Genomic DNA, 17,592 nt, shown 5'->3' with positions numbered 1-17,592 from the left:
CCTGCCCGGGGCACAGGCCAGCAGGACCATGGTTACCCTCCCCAGGATGGTAGACCCACACATCAACAACGGGGAAGTCCCTGTTCCTGTGGGATCAGGGACCGGATCCGACCCTCAGCTTCAGACATGTGTTGTCCTGACCCTGTTCAGGGCTGGCGCCTGCCTTCGGACCCCACCCATCCGTGTCCTCTCTCTCCCATGCATCCTTCCATTGGAGGGGTGCTTTCCCCACCTGAACAGTCCACAGGGCTGTGTGCCAGCCCAGCACAGGCAGGCTTTGCTGGGGCAGCAGCTCTGCCAGAGGCAGAGGCACTGGGCAGGACAGTGCCAGGCATGCATGGGACATTGCAAAGTGCTTTGCAACGGGGGTTCAAACTATATACAGGACTCCCTTGACGTGCACCAGGATGTGACCCCCACTGAGGGGCATGGCAGCAGCTCAACCACTCACAGCGACACGACGTGACAGTTTGGGACAGGACGTGGATGAATCTGCGGTCCGGGCAGTGTCGGTGGTGCAGGGCAGGGGCTGGTTGGGCCCTGTGTTGAACCCCGGCATGGCTCGGGGGTACCATGTGCCGGGTGCAGACGTGCAGCAGGACTCATCGGAGCTCGTGGTCAACCGGAGGCTGAGCTGGCGTCAGCTCCGCAGGCTGAGGATGGCCGTTTCCCTTGGAGCCTGTGTGAGGGCTGCGGGGCTGATCCGACCCCACGCAGGCACTGTCGCCCTGCCCAGGAAGCTGAAGGAAGTCAGGCAGGACCAGGTCCTCCTTGGAGAGCAGCCCACGCTGGTCATTGGCCCGACAGCTCTGAGCACGGTTCAGCAGCTCCACCAGCCCTGGGGGAAATGCAGGTCACGCACCTGAGCCCAGTACTTGGGCTCCTGTCCTAATGCCTCAGCTGCCCTCTCCACCTTATGTGACCCTGAACATGAACTAGGCACACCACTTGCACCTTCTCCCTGCTCCATGCCAGCACCCATGGGGCTCTGCACCCATCCCCAGCACGTTCGGGGACACCAAGTGACCCATAGCCCATTCCCAGCAGACTAGCAGCCCTGCGTCCCTCACCCCATGTTTTGCTCCAGCCCCTCAGGTTTCAGACACGCCAGGTCTCACCTTCCAGGTCATATGTGCGGCGGTTCAGGTTTGTGGCAGCTGAAGACCTGGGCCGGGAGAAGGAGGAGGGCATCTCCCACAGCGTGTCAGGCTCTGCTCCTGTCGGGCTTCCCTCCTGCAAAGAGCAGCCCAGGTGTTGGCAACGGGGCAAGGAGGCAGTGCTCCCCCAGCCCACATCCCCACTGCCCTCCCACAGCCTGGGTCCTGCCTTGCCACCCACTGGGGTCACAGCAAGGCACACCTTCCCCATGGACCATGGCAACAGCTGTGGGGACATCTCTGACTGGGGTTGTGGGATCTTGAGCTCACCTCACTCCGGAGAGGGGAGGGGGCGGCTGCGGCCTCAGCACTTTCCGTTACTCGCATGTCTGCAAGGTAAGTGATGCTCAGCACCCTGTGCCAGCACCTTGGTCCTGGCCTGGCTGGTGACAGGATGGAGCCCATCCCAGGGAGCAGGAGCCATGGCCAGCAGAAAGCAGCCTGGCCCTTTGAGCACTCTGCAGGAGGACATGGCTTGCAGAGGGGAGGACACTTTACCTGCTGGTGTTTCCAGGACAAGTTTCTGAGCAGCCACTGTGCTGACCAGCTTCTCCAGGTCCAGGGCGGCTGGTTCACCTTGCTGCAATGGGAAGACGCAACATGTCACGCGCACTGTGGCACGGCAAAGGCAGCCAGGCCTGGTGAGCTCCCTGGCCAGACCGTTGGGTTGTGGGCTGCACAGTGCAGAGCACACCCACTGGTCCCTCCCAGCCCACGGCGGGATGCCATGGCTCATCTCAAACACCAGTGACTCTCCATGAGCCTGCAGGCTGCCCCTGGCATGGATGACTGCTCCTCACAACCTGGTCACTGCCAGCAGCCCCTGGCCTGAGCCCCACACCTGGAACCCCACTACCACAGCATCCCAGCTGCTGAAAGCCGGGGCTGTGCCCACTGAGGTGTGAGTCCTCACCCGCCGCAGCAATGCCACCTCCATGCTCACACCGTACTTCCCCAGCACAGGCTGCAGTGCTTCCCGGATGCGCTTGGTTGACTTCGCTGTGATGCGGATGGTCTTATTGAGGGAGGAGATTTCCAGCCTGCAGAGGGGAGAAGAGGCTGTCTGCAGGCAAACATGGACAGGCAGGACAGGCAGGGGGACAGCTGGGGCATTTGGGACTGCCTTGGGGGTTGGGCATGGAGCACCATGGGTGGCCACGTGTGATGTGGACCAGACAATTAAGGGCAATAGCATCAGCCCAAAGCTCCCACTCACTCAAAGCTTATCCTGTTCTCCAGCTTCACCTCCTGGTCTGCCAACACACAGCACTCCTGGTCCAGCACCAGCGCTTTCTGCAAGAGCCAAACCATCAGGAGAGAGCAAACAGAGCAGCATGTGGTCCCAGTCCGGAGCCCCCTCTCCCCTCTGCCCACCCTACCTGCTCATTCCCCACCAGGTAGACCTTGATGTCAGGGAGGTTGAAGCCACGCTTCTCGCATATCCCCGCCAGCATGTCACGGATGGAGTGGCCAGGCCGGACAGAGGCCAGCGAGGCCGTGCCGTCGGGCAGGTACACACAGCAGTACTTCATGGGCTTGGCCGGCAGCTCTGCCTCGCTGCCTCCCAGGCTCTTCCGATGGCCCTGCAGGAGGCACATGGCAGGATGATCCTGGCCGGTGGCAGCGTGATGCTGCAGGTCCAGCACAGCAGCGACAACTCACCTCTGTCCAGGGGCTGGCAGACGTGCTGGCCGAGGACAGGAAGCCCAGGTCCAGGCTGGCCGAGGAGTTGAGTGAGCCCTGGGACTCCCGCCATAGCATGGCATTCCCACCACCTTCTCCCCCTTCTAGGACAGACAGAAGAACAGTGGTGGGGACCATGGGCTCCCTTCGGGGGCAGCACAGTCCTGACTGCCCCGCTCAGGGCAGCACCTACCTGCCCAGGAGGGCTCCCGCCGCTCTCCCTTCCTGAAGGACCTGCGGGGGCTGCGGTTGGCACCACTGCCTGCCGTCTCCACACCCAGTGGCAGGGACTTGCCCAGCTTCAGCTTTGACTTCTGGGGTGAACAGAGAAGCACCTCAGCATGGGGACATCTGCGGCTGCCCCTTCCCTTTCCCCACTCCCCTGACCGCTTCTCTGTTCTCAGCCTGGGACTGGATTTGCTCCAAGGATCAGGGAGAGGACCCAGAACCATTTTCTCAGGTGAAGGAACAGGTCCCCATCTCCCCTTCCCACCCCACTCACCTTGCTGAGGTCAGGTGGGGGGCTGCTGCTGCGGGAGTGGGGTCGCAGGTCAGGCAGGGGCTGTCCCTGGCTCTCTGCCCGCAGGCAGGCCTGGTAGAGCGGGGATTTAACGAAGCGTGTGTAGCTGTCAAACTTCATCAGGTTAAAGATCTGCAAAGGGAGGATGCGTGGGCTTAAGACCCCTGCCCACCTACAGCTCACTCTGGCCACTGCCCCATGGCACAGCCCCACGGTGACAGCAGAGATGCTGGGTGATGCACAGAGTGGTCCTGCAGCCCCCGTCCCGTGGGTGGGGTGGAGCACGGGTGCTGCTCATACCTGGAGCTGCTGGATGCGAAACATGTCTGGGGATGGGGTGGCCAGCATGTCCTCCCCAATCCAGGCCTGCTTGTCAATGTTCACAGGACTGACCGAGTGGCTGGAGAGGAACTCATCGTAGATCCGCCGTGCCTCCTGGGCCAGCTAGGGGAGTTGGAGGGTCAGGTCAGGACCAGGAGCCCTCTCCTCAGTGCTACCCTGTGGGGAGCCCCTGGCTCACCCCACGGAGCCACCTGAGCCCTGAGGGGCCAAGTCCCCCTGGGACCAACTCGGTACCTGCACATCAGGATGGGCATCAGAGCCAGCCTCCACCACCCAGTGTCAAGCTCTGGGCACAACACGCCAGTCTCTCCATGGAGGTACGACCCGAAGTAGGAACCGTTACCCCCAGCTGTGTGGCTCTGCCCTCACAAGCCCCTGTCTAGCTCTCTGCCCTTGGTCTCTTGTCTTCCCAGCAGCATTCTCTACCCTCTGGCCACACCATGCTGGAGAAGCATGTCCTGCTCTGTGGACTGTGGCTTTTAAGATGCACATCGCATCTCCTTCTGCCTCCCACAAAAGACCCCAGACTGCTCAGCCTCCCAGAACAGGGGTCTGCCAGGACCCTGGGACATGCAAGCATGACAGCCACCTCCACCTCTGCCCACATCCCTCCCAGCAGCTGTGTCACCCAGGCTCAGCCACACCATGGCTGCGTGGGGGCTGGTACCTGCTGTGTTTCGCTGGCCGGGATCTGCTGGAAGCGCTCGCATGCCTGCCAGAAGTAGACATTTTCGGCACTGAACTCCTTCTTGAGGAACTCCTGCAGGGTAGAGAGAGTTGCTGGCCTGGATGACACCGCAGCTGTGGGATGGCTTGGTTGCCAAAGACCAGGAGCCAACAGTAACAAGGATTGAGGTCTGGGCTGTGGCACTCACAGTGAAGTAGGTGACGGCCACACGGTCCTGCAGCAGTGTCTCGAAGGATTCGGCCCAGCTGACCACAGACCCCTGTGTGGATCCGCAGGTGGCCGGCGGTCCCGGCAGGCTGTTCACGCTGTGGTTGCTGCCACGGGCCCTGGAGGCATTTAACTCTGAGAGAGGAAAAGGGTCAGTTCTGTCTGCCTGGGTGTCCCCCAGCATCACCCCCCCTGTTGCCAGCAGCCCCGTATCTGCAGTGAGTTCATCCACCCCATGCTGATGCGAGCCAGTGAGACATCAGGAAGGGAGCATGAGGAGCTGGTATCACAGTGGCACCCTTGGTGGATCAAGCGCCGTGATGCCACATAGGGCACCTTCCAGTGTCAGAGCCCTCCCTGCCAGCACTGGCCATCCTCCCCTCCCTGGGGTGTCATGGTGACTCCACCTGTGACCCATCTCCCTGGGGAACAAAGCTGATGTGTGGGGAAGGCACCCAGCCAGAGAGGGAAAGCAGGGTGGAAGGGGACACAGGGGGCACATGGCATGGAGGGAAGCTCAGAGGATGGGTAGAGGTGCCTGAACTTACCTTCTCCATTCCTCCAGCCATGACAAGGAACAAATCCAGCGAGAGGAGGGCACAGAAAGTGTCATCTGTGGCTCCCAACCCTGAGGAAACCCTCCCTTCGGGGAAACCCAAGGTGACTGTGCATTCAAATGGAGTCTCTCCGTCAAAAAGACGGAAGTTCCCAGGGGCAACCCCAGCTTTTGAACTGGTCTGGTTGGTGAACAACTGGGAGCAGAGGGTCATTTGCAAGAGAAGGTAAGGGTATGGAAGCAAGGCTCTCCCGGCAAAGCTGGCGGGAGCAGAGGAGGCAGCAGGCTGCTGCTTTGCCAGGCTCCCCACCCTTCTCCTCCTGTATAAAACATGGGGTAACTGCACACACCCTGCGCATGCAGATGGGAACAGCAGCCCCTGGCACCTCGCACTGGAAGGATCCTGCAGTGGGACCGAGATGCGCAAATGGGCCGGCTAAGATATGTGGTACACAATGAGACAGATGGACAGATGGGCAGACTCCCTCATGAAACCCAGGACTGGCTGCTACCCAGGTTCTGCTTGCCCCAGGAAGCCCCTCAGCCCCAGCACCCAAGGAAGTCAGCTGAGCAGCCAGAAGGGAGGGACGGACGACATGGGGCTGTGCGGGACAGATGGGGAGGTTATGGCGAGTCCCAGGCACAGGGTTCAGCCCGGCACTGTGGGGGCCCGGCCATGCACTCGCCCACAGCACAGCCTGTTCTGACACAGGACCTGGCTCTCTGCTGGCTCCTTGCCCCTGGCACCAGGCCTGGCTGTGGGCTTCCCCCTCCCCTGAAGATGATGCCGGCCTCCTGTCTCAGAGCAAAGAGCAGCCTTACCTCCATCCGACACAGCCGGGCCCTGCGGGGGTGGAGAGAAGAGAGGTGAGAGGGGCCACACGGCATCTGCCGGCCCAGTGGAGCAGTACCTGGGTAGGCAGAAGCGTCAGGGCAAGCCTAGTCCGAACAAAGGAGCAAGGGACATGGGCTGCTGGCAAACACTGCTCTGGTGTTACCTGCAACTGGGACGGCTGCCCCATGGCAGAGGCAGGAGGCCTCCAAGGCGGGGGCAGCGAGTAGGAGTGGGGGGTTACAAGGGGTGCACAGCTTTTCTCCCACCTCCTGTGCATCTACTGCCCTGGGGCTAGGCCAGCAATTGGGAAAGGGCAGATGCTATCAGATGTAACCCTGCCACCGCTGCCTGCTGCCCGGGGAGGAGAGAAGCAGCCTCCCCGGCACAGGAAGGGGAGGGGAGGAGGGGAGGGAAGGAAGGACAACCACAGCCCTAGGCAGGCAAACTGCCTGCTCCCTCCTTCCTTGGGGCCTGGGGCTGCCGGATGGCAGATGCCCGAAAACAAGGACCAGGTCCTGCCAGAACCATCCCCTGGGCCACCCCAGATACCAGCTGCAGGGATGTGGTACCCCGGGACCCACAGCAAGCAGGCAGATGGGCAGAGCCTCTGCAGTCAAAGCCAAGCACTCCCTGCACAGCGCTGCCTCTCGCCTGCCTGGGGCCACATTGAAGTGGTGCCTTTGACCTGGCTGGCCAGTGCCCCCACCCTGCCAGCCCCACGTACACCAAGCCTGGTCTGCACACTCCCTGCCTGTCAGAATCCTGAACCCACACACCCCAGCCCCGCTATCCCACCCCCGCCTGTCCCTGCTACCCCACCCCACATGCCGCTGCCATGCTGCTTACCCCAGCTCCACACATCCCAGCCCTGCCTGCCCATTACCCCAGCTCCACACACCCCTATTCTGTCATCTGCTTGCTCTTTCCCATCCATCCCCGTTGCTCACACCCACATAGGTCTGTCCTGCCTGTGCCACCCAGTCTCATGCACCCCAGCACTGCTGACTCCTGTTTACCCCAGCCCCATACATCACTGCTTGCCTGTTACCCCAGTGCCATACATCGCCACTTATATCACTGTCTTAGCCTCACAGACCCCTGCCTTCTCATTACCCCAGCCCCATATGTCCCTGCCTGCCTGTTACCCAGTCCCATATACCATTGCCTGCCCTAATAGCCCTCTACATCTCTGCCTGCTGTGGACACCCAAGCCCTATACACCCCTTGTCTGCATGTTACCCAGCCTCACACCCCCCTCCCTGCCTGTTATCCACTTCACCCACCCTGCCTGCCTGTTACCCGGCCCCATACATCCCTCTGCCTGGCGAGTACCCAGCCCCACACCCCCACTGCCTGCCCAGTATCTGCCCCACATCCCCCTCCCTGCCTGTTACCTGGCTCCATACATCCCTCTGCCTGCCCGTTATCCGCTCCACACCTCCCTGCCTGCCTGATACCCAGCCCCACATCCCCTGCCTGCCCGGTACCCAGCCCCACGCCGTGCCGCCGGGCGGGGCCGCCCCGGGGGATGGGAACCGGCGCCCCGGGCCGGGCCGGGACTCACCATACGGCCGTTGTGGACCAGCAGCAGCTTGGCCTTGCCCTGCATGCCTGGCACCGCCCGGCCCACCGCGCTACCGGCGCGGCCCGCGGCCCCGCAGCATCCCCGGCCGGCGGCGCGGCGCGGCGCGGCTCTCCCGGCCCAGCCCGGCGCTCCCCGGCACTACCGCTTTCGGCTGCCACAGGAAGTGTCGCCATGGGAACCGAGACCGCAGAGGGGGGAGTGGAGCCGCCCTCCCGCCCCACGCCGCCGCCGCCACCGGCCCCGCCACCGCCCCGACGGGCACCGGCACCGGCGCCGGTCCAGGAGGAGCCGCGGCCCCGCCGCCTCCCCGTCCGCATCCCAATCCTCATCCCTGCCTTTGTTTCCATCTGCATCCACATCCCCCTCCCCATCCCTCTCCCTGTCTCCATCTGCATCTGTGACCATCCCCGTCTGCATCCTCATTCCCATCTCAATCCCTATCCTCATCCCTCTCCCTATTTCCATCTGCAACTGTGACCACATCCCCATCTGCATCCTCATCCCAATCACCATCCCTCTCCCTGTCTCCATCTGCATCTGTGACTCTGTCCCCATCTGCATCCCTGTTTCCATCTGCATCTACAGCCCCATCCCAGTCCCTGACCCCATCCCCATCTGAATCCCCATCCACATCCACATCCCAGTCCCCATCCCTATCTCTGCCTCCATCTGCATCCCCAGCTCAGTCCTCGTCCCCATCCCTGACCCCATCCCCATCTGAATCCCCATCCAATCCCCATCTCCATCCCACTCAGTCCCCATCACCAGCATGGCTTGTGCTGCCTTGGGGTCACCACCCCATTGCCACCACTCCTGTCAGCCAGGGCAGCCTGAGGGGACTCCTCCCGGGCATCTCATCACCCCAGGGAAGGAGGGGTGCAGGGGCAGGAGGGCATCAGCACACCCAACACACCCTTCCACCAGCCTCGTACCACTTGCTCTGGTCACCCATCAGTGGGTCTGGGGGTGGCCCCCAGGGCCATGCTGCCGCTGCTGCCGTTAGCAGCCGGTGTTTGTGGAGAGCTGCCTGTGCCACAGAGGCCAGCAGAGCCTGGCAGAGCCTGGCAGAAAGGAGTGGTGGACGTGCAGCTTGGAGTCACCAAACTGATGCCTAAGCAGTTTTGCTCATCTCCTAGGTCGGGGTTCCATGTTGATCAGCAACCACAAACCAGTCAAGAATATTTTAGGATATTTGTTAGGAAATATAAGTAAGTAACAGTTACAGGATAAACCGCAGAGCACCATGGCAACCCACTCATGGAAATGCTAATAACTGGGATGTAAGGTGGGTGATTAACCTATCAAAAGCAGAACCCTAACATTAAGATGGGTGCAGATCTATGCAGAGAAAAATGAAGTGTTCCCACCGTGAACATGCACAAAAGCAGTGCGGCATTAGCAGCCGCAGCCCTGGCAGGATCTCCGGGCAGGGGGGAGTGGAGGGTGGCCCCTGCTGCTGCCCCTCTGCCCCCCGTGGCAGCACGGAGCAGCAGTGGGGCGGGGGTGATCGTGGTTCCCCCCTTCCCTTTGTGAGAGCATAGCTGTGTTGTTTGGCTTGGCTTTGCAACCGGAGTTATAAATAAAAATGTCTCACCAAGAGTGCGTGACTCACGGTCCTCACCACAAGGATAACCTCTCTGCTAGGAAACCTGATCCGAGGACCAAACTGCAGCATGCAAGAATCAAAGACATTGCTTAATTAATATATTTAATCCAAATGGCAAACAGATGAGCCCCTCACCCCACCTGGGCCGGGGTGGGCTGCTGGGGAAGCTGCCTATACCCCTCCAGACCCCTGTCCTGTGCCAACCCCAACCTCCGGCTGCTGAGAGCCCAGACCTTGACCTGCTCCAGGGCCCAGTGGTTTCCCTCAGATGGCAGTGGGGAGCTGGGGCAGTGGCTGACGTGGCCTCAAGCAGCTCCAGCCTCAGCGTTACCTCCTGCCACCCTCCAAGGGCACTGGTGTCGCCTCACCCGGATCGGGCGGGGTGGGACGTGGGGATGTGCTGAGGCATCACCCATTGCACAGGAGGCTGTGCACGGTCGTGCCTGTGGCCTACCTCTGCTGCCTGGGCAGCAGGCAGCGGCCCTCTTTGGAGGCTGGAGCTGAGGTACCTCTCCCAGGATCACACGCTGGCTGCACGGCTCCATCCCACTGCCATGCTCTGCCTGTGGTGATGCCCATGGTGTCTGGGTACCGCATCCTCCATGTGCTGCCATCCCAGGGGAGAGGTATGCCCTGTGCCCCAGTGCCCCAGCCTGGACGGACGTGGTTTATCCTGGGGGTAGGCGACGGCGGGATGACAGCTGGCTGGGGGATTTGCTGAGGGTATTATTTAATGCTGTGGGTAAATGGAGAAACAGCAGCTAATTCTGGAGCTCATAATCCTCTTCCTCCCCCAGGGATGGGGAGCTTGCCAGTTATGCAGCTGCTGGTGGGCCCCAGGGACGAGACCCTGGCAGCTCCTCAGGCGTGCCGCGGGACGGAGCAACTCCCAGACGATGGGTGATGTGCAGAAGGTAAGCGGGGTCCGGTGACATCCCGCCTGCGCCAGGGTCCTGGTACCAGCTCCTGGCTGCGGTGTCAAACAGCCAGGCAGAGCAGGACCAGGGCTGTACCCTGGGCTTGTCCCCCCAGCACACCCAGGAGCTGGCAGAACTCCCAGCACAGGGACAGCACACCCGGGGGTGGGGATTGGGGCTGGGAAGATCTGCGGTGTGGCCACCCTGAGCCTGGACACCTTGGGAGCCAAACCCTGGAGCTCATTCAGGCAAAAGACACAGGGTACCCATGGCCAACAGCACACCTGGCTCTCCTCTCCAAAACAAGGGTGCTCTGCAGCGACCCGGCACCCCGCAGGGCTCTTCCAGCACCCCGTGCCCCCAGGGGCTGCTCTCTGTCATCCAGAGGCTGAAGGGCTCCCCGGAGCAGGAGCTCCGCATTGTCCTACTGGGGCTGGACAATGCAGGGAAGACCACGCTGCTGAAACGCCTGGCATCCGAGGAGGTCAGCACCATCACACCCACCCAGGTAGGTGCTGCTGGGGACCACAGGCAGTGGGAGGGTGGCAGGTCCTACCCTCCTCTTGGGTGATGCCTGAGTTTGCATCCCTGTGCAGGGCTTCAACATAAAGAGCGTCCACTCGCATGGCTTCAAGCTGAATGTCTGGGATATCGGGGGGCAGCGCTCCATCCGCCCATACTGGAGGAAGTATCTGGGCAGCACTGACCTGCTGGTGAGTGGGGCGGTCACCCACAGGCCCCCACAGCCCCGTGTGTGGAGAGTCGTGCCCTCTGCATGGGGCCCTGTACCCCAGCAGAGGTGTACAGCCCCTGCAGAAGGCAAAGGGCTGTGCAGTTGGGTGAGGAGGAGCCATTGACTGTCCCTTTTGTCCCCACGGCAGATTTATGTCATTGACAGCGCAGACCAGAAGCGCTTTGAGGAGACAGGGCAGGTATGAGGGGTCCTGTCGGGGGTGGCTGTGGGGTCCTGGGGCTCGGACCCATCTGGCACCATCTCTTTGAGGACTGGAGCAGGGAGCAAGGCTGCACTCTACCATGGAGCAGTGCTACAGTGGGGGCCAACCTGTCCCCAGAGCTACATGGAAAGGGCTCTCAGTGTGCAGAGCCACCCTACCCCATGGTAGATCCATGCCCAGCAGCTCCCGCCGAGCTGGGTATGATGCCCCTTGGGTACCCGACATGGGGGTGACTCCGCCCCTGGTGAGAATGACCCCTCGATCGCCAACCCTCCTCCTACCTCCCCAGCACCAGGTTAGCGATATGACCAAGCAAAGGTTTACAAGTAGTGAATTCAGAGTTACAAACCCTGGGAACGAAGCTGGAGAGGGGAAGGTGAGACTCCGAGTGCTAGTCTTGGCTGTACCAGCACCAGACGGCGGCGTGGGTGTGCCAGACAGCACGGGGCTGACAGCAGCCTCCTGTAGCTGCCCTTTGCCCAAGGCTCTCGATGCTGGGAGCACTTCAGTCCTCAGGTGTGCAGCTGTGTGTGGCTCCTGGGCTTTCTTCAGGGCAGATGGAGCTTCAGGGGTGCATGTCTCTCCCTTGGGATGTCAAGACCTCATGGCTTCTTTAGCTGCAATAAGAGCATGAGAGAGAGGGGAATGAGGCACTTTGGGGGATTGAGGTGGCCCAGCCCCCCATGGCTAGCACAGGCAAGCAGCTCTGTGGAGGAGGGCAGCAGCGGGCAGCAGCCCTGGGAGATGATTCTCTCTTGGCAGGAGCTGGCAGAGCTCACCGAGGAGGAGTCCCTAATGGGGGTCCCACTGCTGGTGTTTGCCAACAAGCAGGACCTAGTGACTGCAGCGCCCGCAGCTGAGATCGCAGAAGGGCTGAGCCTCCACACCTACCGGGACAGGGAATGGCAGATCCAGGCCTGCTCAGCCTTGTCTGGGGAAGGAGTGCAGGTAGAGATGGGGGTCTGTGGGCTCTGCAGAGGCGGGAGAGGACCCAAGGACCTGCCATGCTCTTGCGGCTGTGCTCATGTCTCTCTTTTCCCTCCAGGATGGGATGAACTGGATTTCCAGCCAGATCATGAACAGGAAGAAGTGAGAGCTGTGAAGTGCCAGACTGGACTGAGCCGCAGGTCCCTAAACCATGGCCAACCCCCCTGGTCCCTAAGACTCCCCTTAGGGCTTGGCTGGGCCCTGAGCCTCAGACTGCTGTGCTCAGATGGGCTTCCCACCCAGTCTTCCACTGATCAGTCAGTTTCCTCTGTCCCTGTCTCCTGGGCTTCCGCAAGGTCCTTATATTCCCTGACCCTCCTTGCAGCCCCAATGCTGTCAGAGGCAACCACTTGTCCCACTGTGTCAAGGGCTTGCACACCTCCAGAACAAGAATCCATTCAGGACTTGTCCATCCACACTGCTGGCACACCCCGTGGAGGCTGCTGGACCCCACCACAGCACTGGCTGCATCCTCAGATGTGGCACGTACAGCCAGCCGAATAGTGCGTATTCCCCTCTGCTCCTGTAGGATGTGACTGGTGCTGGCCCAGTCGTGGCGGCTGGCTCAGGAAGGCCTCAGTTCAGTGTCTTTCACTGGCCAAAAGAGCTCCCACGTGTGCACAGAAGCTGGGACAAGCGCAAAGACAAAGGGAGGACCCGGCCACGCAGTCAGGTCCCCACCGGGGGGTTGTCCCCACCAATGGAGGGGTTTCATTGCCTGGTGACAGCATTGGTTGCAACCATGCTGTGCATGCCACTGAGAGGGGCTGCTCCAGAAAAGCCCCTGGGAAGCGCATTGCCCCACACACCTGAGCTGTGGCTTCTGTCGCCTTTATGAAGATGCCCACCCCGAGGGCTGGAAGATGCAGCTCCCTGGCCAGCACAGCTGCCGTGGCTGAGCACCCACACTACTGGGGCTGGGCAGGAGACAGGCCACAGCGGGGCTGGGGGCCTCCTGCTGTGCCAGGCTCTGAGCTGCAGCCCTGCCCGCCCACAGGCGGCCCTGTGGTCCTCAATAAAGCTCCCTGTGACCTCTGCAATGCCTCGGCCAGTCCTTCCCGCGATGCTGGGACAGTGCTGCCCCCGCCCCGCCGCTCCGCGGCCCGGCGAGGCCTGCAGGGCCCCCGGCTGGGGGGATTCCCGGCGTCGAGCCCCGTCCCGAAGGCCTGGCGCCATCTTGTGTGGCGTTGCCATGGCGACAGGCTGCCGGCGACCGCCGGGCAAGCGCCGCCGGAGCGGGTCACATGTCCCGTGGGCGGCACGAGCCGCGCACGTGACTGGCACGAGGAGGGAGAGCGGACTACAACTCCCGGCATGCCGCGCGTCGCCGCGCCCGCGCATTGCACGCCAGGAGGCGCTCTGCCGCTCCTCCCCCCTCCCCACCGCCCGCCCAAAGCATGGCGGGATCTGGCGCGCCCCTCTGGCCCCGCCCCCTTCTCTGCCATAGGCGAGTAGGAGTGACGCTTACCCGCGGAGGTGGGGGTGCGGTGGTGTGGGGGATTCTGATTGGCGACGTGAGCTGCTGTTCCCGGAGGGGGCCGGGGGCGGGAGCGGGAGCGGTGCGCCGGAAGGCGGAAGGGGAGGATGGCGGCGGGTGCGGGCGGGCTGCTGGCGGCGGTGGCGGCGGCGCTGCTGCTGCTGTTGGCGGTGGCCGGGCCCCGCCCGGCGTCCGCTGAGCTCACGGATGGCAACAGCGAGCACCTGAAGCGGGAGCACTCTCTGATGAAGCCGTATCAGGGTGAGCGCGGGGCCGGGCCGGGCCGGATGCCCCGTGGTGGCCCGGGCTGAGCCGCGCTCTCTCTGCCTGTTGCAGGCGCGGGCTCTGCCGCGATGCCGCTGTGGGACTTCCAGGGCAGCACTATGGTCACCAGCCAGTACGTCCGCCTGACGCCCGACGAGCGCAGCCGGGAGGGCTCCATCTGGAATCGCGTGGTGAGAGCCCGGGGGGAGACCGGTGCGGGGAGGCTGGTGGGTGCCCGGGGAGGCCCCAGCGCCTCTCCCGGCTCTTGTCTTGATGCCGCTGGGCGGTCTGTCCCCACAGCCCTGCTTCCTCAAGGACTGGGAGCTCCACGTCCACTTCAAGATCCACGGAGCCGGAAAGAAGAACCTGCACGGGGATGGCCTGGCGCTGTGGTACACGCAGGAGCGCCTGGTGCCAGGTACGTTGCACAGCCAGGGGTTGCCTGGCCGGGCTGAGGCCTCGTCAGCTCTCACACGTGCCCCAGGACAGCCCAGGGAGCTGCCCTTGGACAATCCCTGGCCTGGAAGGTTTCTTGCCAGGGAGGGCGTTTGAATTTCTCACTGTCTGGTTTCACCAGATTGGGATGGTGTGTCCGGCATGTTCTATTCCTGAGGAACAGGTGCCCTAAGTCATCTGCCTGGCAATAAACAACTTTTACAGCTCTTCTCAGTATAAGTCTCTGAGCACAAATTCCTTCTGAGAGCCTTCTGTTCCCTGTGTTCTGCCCTGTTCAGGTCCTGTCTTTGGCAGCAAGGACAACTTTCATGGACTGGCTATCTTCCTTGATACATATCCCAACGATGAAGCAACAGAGGTGAGTAGTTCAGGGAGCTTGTTCAGTGCCAAGGAGGCTGTCTCCTCACAGCTTCATGCTCCAAGTGCTTCATACCCAGACCAAGGAAAAGTCTTTCCTCACATGAGAGTGGGTTGCTCTTCCTGTAATAGGAGCTAGTCGAGGGAAGAGTTTGTACGTGCATTAATGGAGATAAGGTCCTTGCTCCATCTTCTGTTGTTGACCACACAGATGTTTCCAAGGTCTTTCCCCCTCTGCATTATAGGGTGGCATAGGGCTGGTGTAAACTGCACCACCTATTAAGTAAAGTTAGAGTGTCATTTGTGAACTTCTCTGTGCTTTGGTTGGTCATTCCATGTTGTTTCTGGCCTTATTCTCTGTTTCCAACCTGCGCGTCTCTGAAAGAGGAACTCCTGGGCTGGCTTTTTGCTCCAGAATTCTCTGTGGGTGAAATACAGATCATCCCTCTGGGGGCTTATGGTCCTTTTCTTCTCTCCTGCTCCATGTTTGTGGATCTCATTACAGCATGATCAGAAAACGTAACTGTGCTAGTGAGATCTATTGCATCAAAAACGTGTCGCTTAAGTCATAAAGTGCCTGGAAATGACTCCATCCACCTTTTGTCTTGGTGCTCACTGAAAACTGAATTCTTGCCTGTAGTTGGCCTCTTCCAGTGTACGTAATCTGCTGACTACAAAGCCCTGAATGTGGTTATGCTGCTAATGTGAGTTTTCTGTCTGCTTTGTGTCCCGAGCTCTGTTCTTACACTTCTTACCTGGTCTGGTGCTTACTCCACAAGTCTGGAGCAGTCTTGTTGCCCTGACTGTGCGGTATGGTGGGGGCTCAAGGGGAGGCTTGCCAGAGCAAGCTCTCAGTTTAGAAAGTTTTATGTAGAAAATGAGTCTTGAAGTCCTTGTTCTGCTTTCTGGAGCCAACTGTGCAGCAAAGCTGTGGCTCTCTTGCTGTGCCTGGCTGAGATCCTGCTCTCACTGAGGTTTCTGGCCAGGCAGGGGAAGGTGGCTCTTGGTCTGCAGCTTGAAGGCTCCTGCAGACTGAAAGCAGCAGTGCTCTCCTCCCTGCAGCGCGTGTTCCCCTATATCTCTGCGATGGTGAACAATGGCTCGCTGACGTATGACCACAGTAAGGATGGGCGCTGGACGGAGCTGGCAGGGTGCACTGCTGACCTTCGGAACCAGAACCATGACACTTTCCTGGCAATTCGGTATTCCCGAGGCCGCCTGACGGTGAGATGTGGCAGACACCTTCTGCAGGGTGTCTCGCGTGTTAGATGGGGCATGTGTTGCTGTGTCAGTAGGTGACCTGGAGATGGTTTCCAGGCTTGACCACCTGCCTCTCCTGCATGTCTGGCTCCAAAAGAGCTGCAGGTGGGCAGGATGGCAGTGTGTGTTCTTGGTGTGACTCTCCCATGGTCTTACAGGTGATGACTGATGTGGAAGACAAGAATGAATGGAAAAACTGCATTGACATTGCAGGGGTACAGCTGCCAACTGGCTACTTCTTCGGTGCTTCTGCTGGCACTGGAGATTTGTCTGGTGAGAGGGGGCTTTGCTTGCAGGAATACCTGCTGTTTGGAGCCTGGAATATAATGCTATGGATGCGTTGGATGGCTCTAATGGCTTCTTTTCCCTGAATTGTTAAAATCTTGTTGGGCAGGGACCCATGGCCTGAGAAAGGAGGCACCTAAGAGCTTGGGAACATCTCAAATTGCAGTTTAATAACTGGGGTGCGAGGGTGGCTTGAGAAGGAAGAAGACCTGGACCTGGCGCAGCATGGTCCTAGGGATGCGATTAGCGCATGGACATCTGTCAGAGCTTCTAACGGTCTTTGGTGCTGATGGTTGTTTCCTAGACAATCACGACATTATCTCAATGAAGCTATTTCAGCTCATGGTGGAGCACCCTGTAGAAGATGAGACCGTTGACTGGACCAAGATTGAGCCTAGCGTCAGCCTCCTTAAATCACCCAAAGGTGAGTCTCTGGGCTTCAGAAATTTTCAGGAGGATTGGGATGCTGGGGCTGGACTCTTAAAGGCCTGTAGAAAGAGTTCAGAGCTGGGGATTGAGTCGGTCTCTGTAGCTGTTCCTGTCCTTGCAGACAATGTGGATGACCCGACGGGGAATTTCCGAAGCGGGCCTCTGACGGGCTGGAAGGTGTTCCTACTCCTGCTCTGCGCGCTGCTGGGCATCATCGTCTGCGCTGTGGTGGGAGCTGTGGTCTTCCAGAAACGCCAGGAGAGGAACAAGCGTTTCTACTAGCAAAGGCCTGGGCCATGGCTGTGCCCAAACCCATCTTTTCTATGGGGAGCTGTAAAAACTGTGGTTTCTAGAAGCTGTTTCTGAGAAATATCAGAAGTATTTTCTTATCTGTCTGTTTGGCTGTAACCCCTACCTGGCCCTCGGTGTCTGATGGGTTGGACCGAGGGGGCTGATGCCCCCTGGGGGAGCCTGGAGGTCGCTCCCCTTGTTTTTCCAGTGCTCCCCCCCGCTGGACGGGACCCGCTGTGCTGCCCCGAGGGGGGTGGGGGGGAGGCGAGCGGCAGCGGCTGTGAATGTAAGGGGGCTGTGGGGAGGGGGCTGTGAGTGGGGCATTAAAGGACTGACACCATGTGTGGCTCTGGCTCTGTCTGGGGTAGGGAAAAAGGGGGGCTCTGCTTGGAGGGGGGGGCTGAGAGAGCTGGGTGGGGGCTGCGGTATGGAGGGGCTGGGGGGGGGTCCTGGGTGGTGGGGGTGTGCTGGGGGAGGGCAATCCCTGGAGGGTCCCGGAGGAATTGGGGTGGGGAGTTGTTCCTCAACAAATGGGGGGGGGGGGGGGGGGCACGCCGAAAAAGGAGGGGTGTCCCGGCGGAGGGGAAACCCCGGCCGGCGGGTATAGGGGGTGTGTGTGTCCCCGCAGGCCCGGACCCGCCCCCGGCCCGCCCCGCCCCGCCGGGCGGAAGGGAGCGGGGCGGAACGGCGGGGCCGGGCCGTTGTTTCCGGGGGTTGGAGGGGGGGGTGGGGAC

General features: G+C 61.0%; 3 protein-coding genes across 4 annotated transcripts; 2 read left to right on the top strand and 1 right to left on the bottom strand.

Moving 5' to 3' along the window:
• Window positions 1-284: 284 nt before the first annotated feature.
• On the bottom strand, window positions 285-7,671 carry RGS14 (regulator of G protein signaling 14). The gene is made up of 15 exons (XM_082489681.1): window positions 7,553-7,671; window positions 5,976-5,997; window positions 4,578-4,732; window positions 4,370-4,462; window positions 3,661-3,804; window positions 3,343-3,492; window positions 3,034-3,154; window positions 2,820-2,944; window positions 2,537-2,740; window positions 2,374-2,450; window positions 2,071-2,197; window positions 1,656-1,737; window positions 1,428-1,486; window positions 1,119-1,233; window positions 285-838 (listed from the first exon to the last, which is right to left on the bottom strand). The coding sequence occupies exons 1-15, from the start codon at window positions 7,595-7,597 to the stop codon at window positions 603-605; spliced, it is 1,755 nt and encodes a 584-aa protein (XP_082345807.1). The 5' UTR covers window positions 7,598-7,671; the 3' UTR covers window positions 285-602.
• Window positions 7,672-10,071: 2,400 nt separating this feature from the next.
• LOC309677039 (ADP-ribosylation factor-like protein 3) lies at window positions 10,072-12,145 on the top strand (the record flags this gene model as incomplete). Of its 2 annotated transcripts, none has more annotated exons than XM_082489714.1 (6): window positions 10,072-10,093; window positions 10,404-10,604; window positions 10,693-10,809; window positions 10,978-11,028; window positions 11,815-12,000; window positions 12,098-12,145. In XM_082489714.1, the coding sequence occupies 6 exons, from the start codon at window positions 10,076-10,078 to the stop codon at window positions 12,143-12,145; spliced, it is 621 nt and encodes a 206-aa protein (XP_082345840.1). The 2 variants fall into 2 exon arrangements, with proteins under 2 accessions (XP_082345840.1, XP_082345841.1); XM_082489715.1 differs by having other exon boundaries at window positions 10,076-10,093; window positions 10,461-10,604.
• A 1,471-nt stretch (window positions 12,146-13,616) lies between these two features.
• On the top strand, window positions 13,617-17,191 carry LMAN2 (lectin, mannose binding 2). Its single transcript, XM_082490124.1, has 8 exons — window positions 13,617-13,777; window positions 13,853-13,971; window positions 14,081-14,198; window positions 14,515-14,594; window positions 15,656-15,817; window positions 16,012-16,126; window positions 16,443-16,562; window positions 16,689-17,191. Exons 1-8 carry the CDS (start codon window positions 13,624-13,626, stop codon window positions 16,847-16,849), a joined length of 1,029 nt encoding a protein of 342 aa, XP_082346250.1. The 5' UTR covers window positions 13,617-13,623; the 3' UTR covers window positions 16,850-17,191.
• The last annotated feature ends 401 nt before the right edge of the window (window positions 17,192-17,592 follow it).

This window comes from Vanellus vanellus (assembly GCF_965231255.1).
Source record: "Vanellus vanellus genome assembly, chromosome: 13".
Taxonomy (NCBI): Eukaryota; Metazoa; Chordata; class Aves; order Charadriiformes; family Charadriidae; genus Vanellus; species Vanellus vanellus.
Note: the sequence above shows the minus strand (reverse complement) of the source record. Positions and strands in the feature narration are given on the sequence as shown.